The sequence below is a fragment of the Pteropus alecto genome, unplaced genomic scaffold, assembly GCF_000325575.1.
Source record: "Pteropus alecto unplaced genomic scaffold, ASM32557v1 scaffold920, whole genome shotgun sequence".
In the NCBI taxonomy this organism is placed as follows: Eukaryota; Metazoa; Chordata; class Mammalia; order Chiroptera; family Pteropodidae; genus Pteropus; species Pteropus alecto.
Genome location: NW_006429596.1, coordinates 77,735 through 88,826, shown reverse-complemented (window position 1 = coordinate 88,826; position 11,092 = coordinate 77,735). Strand labels below are relative to the sequence as shown.

General features: G+C 43.5%; 1 protein-coding gene across 1 annotated transcript in view; it reads right to left on the bottom strand.

Annotated features, from left to right (window-relative positions):
- Nucleotides 1-1,722: 1,722 nt before the first annotated feature.
- CEACAM1 (carcinoembryonic antigen related cell adhesion molecule 1) overlaps nucleotides 1,723-11,092 on the bottom strand; it is a 50,736-nt gene continuing 41,366 nt past the window's right edge. Inside the window, exons 5-9 of the mRNA XM_006903879.2 lie at nucleotides 10,474-10,728; nucleotides 5,104-5,230; nucleotides 4,337-4,389; nucleotides 3,633-3,664; nucleotides 1,723-2,559 (exon numbers count right to left, since the gene is read on the bottom strand). Coding sequence (XP_006903941.1) covers nucleotides 2,440-2,559; nucleotides 3,633-3,664; nucleotides 4,337-4,389; nucleotides 5,104-5,230; nucleotides 10,474-10,728 — 587 coding nt within the window. The 3' untranslated portion in view covers nucleotides 1,723-2,439. The remainder of the gene's footprint in view (nucleotides 2,560-3,632; nucleotides 3,665-4,336; nucleotides 4,390-5,103; nucleotides 5,231-10,473; nucleotides 10,729-11,092) is intronic.

Sequence of the window (11,092 nt, the reverse complement as noted above, 5' to 3'; positions counted from 1 at the left end):
GCCCAAGGAGACAGTTGTCCGTGGTCTTAGATGTAAAAACGAACAGTGTGAGGATAGTGAATATACTTTTGAATTTGGCCAAGAGACAGATGCTGATTTTATGCTGCTTCCGGTGGTCTTGCAGATGGAGGAGAAATTCAATGAGGAAAAGACAAGACAGCACACGTTTCAATCGCTCGGAAGTGAAGGAAATGAGGTAACAGGCTCATACTTAATGTAATTAATACATGAAGGTTATTCAGGTTAGAAGAGATCTGACCCCAGGAGGGGCCAAGGAAGGTAGAAGGTGCTAGAGAGATTTCTATGTGACAGAACCTGTGGAGAATCCTGTGATGAAAAGTCTGTTGCTGCACCTGATTCACTGGAGCCACCTGTGGGGGAAGTGTTATTTGCCCTGAATAAAGAGGCCGGGAGATGTTTTACTCATCATCTTTCCCAGAGGAAAGCAGGCAGCGTCTTCCAGGCGGGTTGCCGCTGTGGCCTGTTGCTTCTAGATGGACTCACTGTGTTAGCAGGTGTGCAAATGAATTTGGCGAATTCTCTGATCACTACATCCAATATCTGTAGACTTAGAAATAGACTTACTCTGACTCCCTGTGAAGCGATTTCTCTTTCTTCTGCTTGTAAAGAAGACATTGTCTAAAGTAGTATCAACTGTGAGGCGGCATGTTGATGTCTGACATAATTTTTATTATAAATATAAAGCAAATTTTACAAATAATTCAGAAGTGGCTTTAGCCAGGCAAAATTAAATAACACAGTATAGCATGGATGAGGGGAAGTACACACAGTCTGTCAGGTTTAGAAAACCCTGAAAGAGGTACCTGAGTACAGAGAACTCCCAACTAACCCTCCTTGAGGGGCCTCGCAGACACAGCATGAGATCAAGTAATTAGTATCAAATAAAACCTTTCCGTCAACAGCCCCAGAGAGAGTCCATCTGTGTAGAAGGCTGGGCGGAAGTACATTTGCCTCTCCTTCTCCTGCCCTTCCTTTTTATTCTGACACATTGGGACTCACAGACCCTATGGGAGAAAACAAATTTCAGAGTCTGTTCAAGAAGCTGGGGGCGCAGTCATAATCCTCCCACGTCCCACGGAGCGTCAGCACCTGTGCAGCCTTCTAGGTTATGAACAGTGTCAACAATGTGATAATGTTCCCTTTGGGGTGCCCACTTCTCAAGGACCAAACACATCTTAGCAGAGGCTAAGATTTCCTGAGAGAGCGAGTGGGGCGGACGGGCAGAACATGCACAGGCAGAAACGTGGAACACAGTGGGGCTGATGATTGGCCCGAGATGCCTGGAAACTGAATTCCATCCACTTCTAGCCATGAATGAGAACTGCTGCTGCTGCTTTTCTGTTCGGATCCCCTGACACGAAAGCCTTGAGGAGTTCCTGCCCAGGGGACTTGAGGGGTCTTGGTGGCTTCTTTCACCTAAGGCGCTCAGATTGGTTTACACAGCTAAGTAAAAATACCCCCTTTCACATAAATAAGGAGTTACAAAAATAAAAACGGTACAACGTCTCAGAGAAACAGGAAAAAACCCAATGCTCCAAATTGTTCATTCTTTAATAATTATTTAAATAATCTCTGAAGGGTAACGCTCTGATTTCTTTCTGAAAATTCCCAGCAGATTGTCTCTGTTGGGAGCTGACTGCCCCCTAAAGCCACAGCCCTGTCACTCTGCAGGCAGTTCCTTGAATAGAGTCCATCGAGTTATTAAAACATACGTGGTTTTTTTTTTTTTTCTTTACATTTTCTATTGAGAATCACCTATAGTTTTCCTAGTTGCTTCTAGTGGATTCTCTGAAGACAGGCTTGCCAAAGAGCTTAGGTGACATTCTAGCCAAGCAGCGAGGTGTTTAGGCTCTGGTCCTACATAGACAACCTAACAGTGGACAAATGTGTCAAATTTTCTAGTTCACAACTGGTTATATATTTGTTTTCCTGTGTGTAGCAGGTTCACACTGGGCTTTGGAGAGACAGGAGCAACTTTTACTTTTTCTCTCTTCTTTTCTGGCACATGCATTTCAAAAGATAAAGATATAACTCTCAGGGTTACAGCAAATTCAAGTCACACTTCGATAATAAGAGTGTTCTGAATAGGTAACTTTAGATCAAGTCCAGGGCAGGAAAGGGGGAGGGGCCGAAGTTTCTGGCAACTCTCAAGGTCTGTTTTGCCAAATTTCAGTGACAAGAAAGGCTGGGCTTCCTACAGACTCCCGGATGTACCTTTCATCTGTTGACTCTGAAGGGAGGCACTTGACCAGGCAGCCTGGAGGGGCCTCACTAGGAGTGAAGCAAGGAGAGAGGCTTCTCCTTCTCTCTGAGGGGAAAGGGATCCCCTAGTGTTTCTCTGAAGGGAAAGGGATCCCCTAGTGATGGAGATGAGAAGCTTGGGATCAGTCGGCAGTGCGGTGAGCAGGGCAGGTTGCATTACTTCTTTTTTACTTCTGAATAAACTGTTTCTGTGGCCGCTGGGGACAGGGAGGCTGAGGTTGGTCTCTTTGGTTCCTGGGCACTGAAGTTCAGGGAAGAATATGCAACTTCCTCCATCTGAAAGGCATGAGCAGCGGTCAGTTAAGTCACTGTCATAGGTCAGGCCCTCACCCTATCTGGTGTGATTCAGCACCACCTGCTCTCACCACTTTGAAACTTCTAGCTTTGGGGAAGGGTTTATTTTTTATTTTTTTATTTTATCCATTATCTCTGCTTGTTGACATCCTGTTGAATGATCATTAGAAGAGATAGATTATGATATTCATACAACGGAATATGATGATACAGCAATGAGAACGAACAACTACCAATGCATACCACAAAATGGATGAATCTCACAAAAACGATTTGAATGAAAGAAGCCAGACACATTCAAGGATATGCTTTGTTTTTCCTTTTACATACAAGGATATACTATGTAAGAGCATAAAGGAAAAACTAATCTAGTGCATTGGAATTCAAAATAGTGGTCAGTTCCTTTTCGGAGGAAAGTAACTGGAGGGTTTCTCTGAGGGTGATGGCGGCATGTCCTGTTTCTTGATTTCAGTGCTGTTTAACTGGGTATGTTCAATGCGTGAAAATTTGTATCATTACAATATACTTATGATTTAAGCACTTTTCAGTATATGTGTGTGCTCCATTGACAAGCTGAGAGAAATTGGGTAAGATTATTATAAAGTAAAGGAGTCAAGACCTCGGACCCATTGGAATGGACATTATCCTTTGGCAGTAAGAGCAGGGCCAGGCTGAAGGTAGAGGAGGGAGGATGACCCAGTGCCTTCCTCATGCTGGGCATGGTGCTGGTGCTTTGCATTTGTGATCTCGTTTAATTCCGTCAGTCTTTCTCGAAGTGGGCAGCATGCCCATTTTACAGATGACAAAGCTGAGGATCGAAGAAGTTAAGTTACTTGCCCAAGGTCACAGAGCTACTAAGAGTCACAGGCAGGATTCATCCCAGGACAGGGAAAACTCTAGAGTCCATGTTGTTCATGAACCAATACGTCTTTGTTTGTTGCTGCGTTGAGGAACTGGGACCTAAACTTGATCTTACCTTAGTGTCTTCAAGAGTAACCCATTCTGCACAGAGCTATTTCCAAGAGAAAGTGAGCCAAGAAACTAGCTACGCTTACCTGGTTAGGTGAGTTGTCAAAATGTCTCTGACCTGGGGAAGAGAAAGAAGAGTTAGCGGTCCATGAAAATGCAGAGCTGACATATGGCTTCAGAGGGTGGTGTTCCTTACTGCTGTGATCTGGAGCCGAAGCAGGTGGCAGGTGGTGGGAGGGTGGGGCGGGGAGGTGGCCCATGATCACTTAAGGAATTCGCTTCCCTCAGAGTGTGTGGTCCAGACCCAGCGCGTTAGTGCCAGAGAGGGGACAGGAGTAGAACCTCAGAGGGCCCAATCGACTTCTGAAGACTTTTTCCAGTTCACAATGCCTTGATTTTTGCCCAGATGTGTTTCTCAGCAACAGGCGCCAGTGGCAAGGAGTGGCAACAAGGCCCGCAGCACCCAGAGCACCACAAGACAGGGAGAGCGCCCACGCCCGTCACAGAGGCAGGAGGGGCAGGGGGAAGGGTAAGGAGTGGCTCCCGGAAACATGGCCCTCTTACCCAGGCCTGCCATCTTACTTGGCCTAGGCTGAGCGAGTCTCCCCCAGGGCTGTGTCTCAGGGGAAACTTTTGTGGCTAGAAGGATGTGAGGACTTAAGGCTGGGAAACGGAGATCCCCTCTAAAAATTCACAGGGGCGGGACTATTTGGGAATCCAGAATTCCCCGCTGGGGCAGGGCACGCACGTGGTAGAATACACCAGCTCACTGGGTGATGGCTTTACTTACTGTGATTGGAGGCTGAGGGTTTGTGCTCTGTGTGATCACGCTGGTCACTTGCCCTAAATAAATATCAGACATTGTGACTGCTATTCCCAAGCACAGGTTCTTTGCCCCTTGAGTGAGGAAGGACACTGTCCCAGATAATTCCGTGGGGCTCCTCAGCGTTCGTTTACACCAGGTCGGCCCTGCCTTTCCTCTCAGCGCCTCCTCTCCAGTGTGCCCGCCATCCCTCCTAGTGCGCACGCCTGTCCTGCTGCTGATGTTCACGCTTAAGCTCTCTCTTTAACTGCTCTGAGCCTACTTCTGCCCTGACACCCTTCCCTTTCGTGCATAGATGCTGTTTTTCTCACTTTGTTTATTGCCCAAGAAGCCTCTGATTTCTACTTTTTCTTGGATTCTCTTCCTCTCTTATCTCTCCCTCCTCCTCCTCCTCTGGTTGACAGAGCTCACACCTTATTTTTCTCTTGCTCTTCCTTTCATCTCATTTGTTTTCCTTCTTGGACCTTGGTTTCCCTGAATGGGAGACCGAGGAACATAATTGGATCTGTCTCCTCTAAACCAGATGGGGATGGGAATAACCAAGTCCAAGAGAGAGTTGGGTACAGGAAGCTTGAAGACCAAGGAAGGAGCGGCCACAGGAATTAGTGCCGAGAAGCAGGAGTTTAGGAACGAGGAGGAGCAGATCCAGGCCCAGAGACAGAGGGAAATCTCCCCTCTCCCAAGCATGGCGCTTAGCCTTGCAGGAAGCTGCACAGGAGGAAAGGCCATCATACCCTCCAGTCTTTCTGCTGTACAGAAAGTACGCCAGGGCTGCTATCAGAGCCACCCCGACCAGGACTCCAATCACGATGCCGACGATAGCCCCGTCTGAGAGGCCAACACTCTCTGCTGTTGAGTCATCTGTCGTGGATAGAAAAGGGAAGAATAAATGAAGGTGATGTTATTTTTACAGTGGGGGTGGCCTGGGGAACAACTCTCAACATCGAGTGGTCTCTACTCGTTCCTCCAAGGTGTACATTTTCTGTGGGATGGCTGCTGTGAGGCGATTATATCCATGTCTTTTTTTTTCTCGCAGTGTATTTCTAGGTTGGTGGTCAGACCTGCCTCGATTCCACCCTGGCCTTTCTGCACCGTGTCATGGTTGCATCTTTTTCTGTGTACCAGGTGTGGCAGCCATGAATCTGTGCCTCTCGGGTCTTTCTCCCTTGTGCTGGGGACTTAAATGACGTTCAGAATGCACCACCTCCTCTGCACAGAGACCACGCTTCCCATAGGCTCCATCTAGGACATGAAATCATCTTAATTCTGTGAGAAATGGTTTTCCTCTGATGGGTGATGGATACCAGCTTTTGCCACTTCTATTCAAGCTCAAGGAGCCCCCGTCAGCCTTGCTGATGCTGCATTGCAACCTAAAACTTCCTTCTCCTTCTCCTTCGCAGCTATCAGATTGCATTGTGGTCTGAGGACTCTCCCAGGCTCTTCCCACTCCCATCCCACTTTCCTTCCCAGGCAATTTTCCTGATAAATATCTTGTATGTCTCATCCCATCTTGGCTGCATCTCAGGGGATGAAAACTGACAAACCAGGTTTAAAACTTTGCACTCAACTCCTTTTTATCCCTTCCCATATTTAGTCAGTAACCATGTCCCAATGATTTTTGTGTGTAATGCCCCCCACCCAATTATAATACATTTTGCATCTGTTTTTTCTTTTTTCTTTTCACTGCTCTCACAATTATAATACATTTTGCATCTGTTTTTTCTTTTTTATTTTCACTGCTCTCATTCAACTCAAAGTTAATGATTAATGTCAGCTACTGTTATGGGGCACTTACTATGATGTCAGCCTCTGTGCTAAATACTTTACATGCGCCTCATTTGATTCATGTAATAACCCTGTCAGGTAGACATTATTTCCACTTTAGGATGAAAAAGCTGAGGCTTACAGCAGTGAAAAATTTACCCAAAGTCATATGACTTGTAAGAAGTGGATCTGGGATTTGACTCTAGAACCATCTATCTTCACAGCGGCTATTAATAGTGGTAATAATAGCAGCTAACACTCACGGACCATTTCCTGTGTGTGTGGCATTTTGATAAGGGTTTAACTGATTATTACATTAAATATATAAAACTACACCATGAAGCAGGTACGCTTATTTCAATTTTCAGTTGAGGAACATGATGTGTTAAGACTCTTGTGCAAGGAATTTGTCATTGTAAATGCTTACATGAAAAAGGAAGATCTCAAATCAGCAACCTAACTTTACAACATAAGGAACTAAAAAAAACACCAAAAAAACAGAGCTAGCAGAATAAAAGAAATAATAAAGATTGGAGTGGAAATAAATAAGATAGAGAATATAAAAACAATAAAGAAAATCAATGAAACTGAAAGTTGATTCTTCAGAAAAGAAAAGCAAACTTGACAAACCTTTAACTGGATTGACTAAGAAAAAAAGAAGATTCGAATGACCTAAATCAGAAAGGAAAGTGGGGAAATTACTCTCAATTCTACTGAAATAATAAGAATTATAAGGGCACTATAATAAGTGTCTGCCAATACACTGAATAATGTAATAAAATGAACAAATTCCTAGAAACACAAAACCTACTAAGATGGAATCACAAAGAAATAGAAAATATGATAAGACTATAGTAAGGAGAATGAATCAGTAAAAGCATTCAACAAAATACACCATTCTTTCATGATAAAAACACTCAAACTAGGAAAAGAAGAAAACTATCTCAATGCATCAAAGGCCATATATGAAAAATCCACAGTTAACATCATTCTTAATGGTGAGAGACTGCAAGTTTTCCCTCTAAGATCAGGAACAAGACAAAGATGCCTGCTTTTGCCACTTCTATTCAAGATATTATTGGACGTCCTTGTCAGAGCAATTCGGCAAGAAAAAGAAATAAAAGGCATCCAAATTGGAAAGAAGTAAAATGATCTTTGTTCACAGATGACATGAAGTCACATGTAGAAAACACTAAAGTTCCCACAAATCAACCATTGGAAGTAGTAAACAAATTCAGCAAGGTTGCAGGATACTAAATCAACATGCAAAAATCAGTTGTACTTCACTTGAAACTAATTTAAATAAGTAAGTTTGTTTAAAAAAATTAGTTGTACTTCTATACACTAACAATGAACAATCTGAAAAGGAAATTAAGAATACAATTTCATTTACAATAGCATCAAAAAGAATACAATACTTAGAAATTAACCAAGGAGACTTGTACAGTGAAAAATTACGAAACATCACTGAAAGAAATCACAGACACAAATATGTGGAAAGACATCCTGTGTTCATGGGTTGGAAGACTTAATTCTGTCGAGATGACAGTGCTACCCAAAGTCCTGTCATTGAGAATTGATAGGACTTTTTTTTGCAGAAATAGAAAAATCCAACTTAAAATTCAAATGAGATTTCAAGGGATCCCAAATATTCTGATTTTTGACAGAGGTGCCAAGAGCATTCAATGGGGGAAAAGGCAATCTTTTCAACAAATGATGTTGGGAAAACTGGATATATATGCAAAAGAATACAAAAAAAATTAACTCAAAATGGATTTAAATGTAAGACTTAAAAAAAAAAAACAAACAAAAAACTAAATCTAAGAGCTAAAACTATAAAAGCTCTTAGTCGAAAATAGAGGGTGAGTTTTTTATGACTTTGGATTAGGTAGTGACTTCTTGGATATGAAACCCAAACCACAATCAGCAAAAGAAAAAATAGATTAGTTGGACTTCAGCTAAACTGAAAACTTTTGTGCATCAAAGGATACTATCAACACAATGAAAAGACAACCTACAGAGTGGGAGAAAATATTTACAAATCATATGTCTGATAAGGAATTAATATCCAGAATATATAGAGAATTATAACTCAGCAACAAAAAACCCAATGAAAAAATGGGTTAGGGACTTAAACAGATATTTCTCTATAGATGATAGTTACATGACTAATAGTCATATGAAAAGATGCTCAACATCGCTAATTACTACAGAAATGCAAAATAAAACCTCAGTGAAATACTACCTCACACCCAAGGGGATGGCTATCATATATTTTTAAAAAGCCCAAATGACAAGTGTTGGCAAGGTTGTGGTAAAATTGGAACTTCTGTACATTGCTGGTGGGAATGGAAAATGTTGCAGCCAATGTGGAAAATGGTATGGCAGTTTCTCCAAAAGCTGCACAAAGAATTACCATTTGATGCAGCAATTCCACTGCTGGGTGTATACTCAAAAGAACTGAAAGCAGGGATCGAACACATATTTGTATACCTATGTACAAAGCAGCACAATTCACAATAGCCAAAAGGTAGAAACAGTCCAGAAGTTCACGGTTAGATGAATGATAATCAAAATGCGATGCATACATACAAGAGAATGTTATTCATAAAGCCTCAAAAACGAATGAAATTATGATATATGCTCCAACATGGATGAACCTTAAGAAATCATTTATGAAATAAGCCAGACACTAAAGGACAAATATCATATGATTCTACTTATTCAAGGAATCTAGAATAGTCAAATTCATAGAGAGAGGAATTAGAACGATGGTTACCAGGGGATGAGGTGGGGAGTGGGGAGGTATGTTTAATAGGTACACAGATTTAGTATGATGAGATGAAGAAGTTCTGAAAATGCAGAGTGGTGATGATTGTGCAAGCGTTAATATGATTATACTAATGCCACTGAACCGTATGCTTAAAAATGATTAAAATGGTAAACCTTTTGTATGTTTTACCATATAAAAATGGCTACAGCAGAAAAAAAAAGAATCTTGTCAAGGTCACACAATGATTGCTAGACCCAGAATAAGAAACTAAGGATATCCGAGCGGAGACAGAACTCTTAACTACTTTGCCATTCTGTTTACTGTAATTGGTCTCCTGATTGATAGTCTGCCCCTCGTGATGTCTGTGCATTTTGAACATCATCGATAGAACGATCCTCCAGGAAGATGTAGGATGGAGTGAGGGGTCACTTACATGGCACATCCAGCCCAAGGGGGTCACTTTCCTAGAGCTTTTGTGACCTTCCACATGATCGGACCTCCTATCTAGTATGGTAGCTTTACACAGAGAAGGGAAGGCATTTCCTTTTTGTTAAATAATTATTAGAGAATGAGAACTGTCCAGCCATGACCTTAGGACCTGGAGAAGTTCCCATCTAAAGGATTTCTCAATCTGATAGGACTTTCTCTCCTGGCCTGTGGACTGACTATCACAGAGAGAGAAATCTCTAGTGTAAAGTAGTCACAGTTTCAAAAGGCTGGTACTCTTAGTCTTCTCTGTAAACTATGAACATTTTGGCACTGCGCCTGTCCCATGAAGGGACTTCATAGATGAATCTGTGTATTTTTCAAGTATGTACCACTATTCGCTGTTCTCCTTTGGTATATCATATAAACTGGTGTCACATAGTGTTATATAGATGGTGACTTCAGAGCCAGGACACAGCTAAGAGGAGCCTGCCCCATGGCTTGCTCTTTTCCCATTTCCACGCAGCCTGGCTTGAGGGAGGCTCTGGTGTCAATTGGTGTTACAATTTTGCCAACTGAGGACAGGCCACCCATGCAGCTCCTACACAGGCCCCTATTCCACCACAGATGGCATCAGAGCAGAGTCAGTCACCAGGTGAGCCCAGAGCACAGCGGAGCGCAGAGGACTATCTTGCTCACTCCTCCTTGGAGATGGTTTCGTACTTTTGTTTTGGGAAAAAAAAGAGGTGAACTTGATTCAAAGCCCTGTCTTTTCCTTGTAGCACATGGAGTAGGTAACAGGAAAGAGGTGACAGAGGAATGTGTTAATGATAGAAGAAGCAACTTGACCTTGAGGACCCATGGCTTTTCCCCTCTGTGAAGACTCCTCTACCACATGGGGCTTTCTGGGGCTGAGAGAATCCCATCCTCACATTCCATGCTGGACCTACATCTGCCACGAGAAATCAGAGAGCAAGGGGAGGAAAGAGTCTGCAGAGATGTCGGAGGAGGGTTCAAGGGAAGTATTTGTGATTTGCTCGTGTCCATGGCCACAGGATGGCAAATAACACCTAGGCTGTCTTCTGAAAACCAGACAGACCTCCACCCTGAGCTGGTGCCAGTGGTCCAGGGAGCCACTTACCCGAGACTGTGATACTTTTGACTGTGGTCCTATTGAGGCCAGTGACAGAGTTATGGACGAGGCAGGTATAGGATCCACTGTCATTCACAGTGATGTGGGGGATAAAGAGCTCCTGTGTGGGCTCCTGGGGCCTCCCATTGATGAGCCAAGAATACTGTGCGGGTGGGTTAGAGTCTGCGTGGCAGGAGAGGCTGAGGTTTGCCCCAGAACTGTAACGGGGGTTTGAGGGGGAAATGGTGGGGGTCTCCGGGCCATCTGGAACAAAGAGAACAAAGCCAATGTGACGTAATCAGAGGGAAGGGGAAGCTCATTGTCTCTACAGGGCCACACTGTCCCTCTGAGCTGGGTCATTCTTATTTTAAAATGTCCCAACCATAACCCCCTGTGTTCACTGAGCCTGAGTCTGAGACATTAACCTGTTTCCTATGGCAGGTGGTTGACCCCGAGTTTCTCAAGACAGGAGCAGCCTGTCCCCTCCTAGTCTTGGCTCAAGGCTGGGACTGCCTGGATTTGCCTGGGACAGGAAGTCATGGCCAGCCTGGGTGCCTGGGGTGAGGGTCTGTGTACTTGGACTTCAGAGGGATGGATGCAGTCTGGCCTCTGGCAGTGGGGCTGTGGG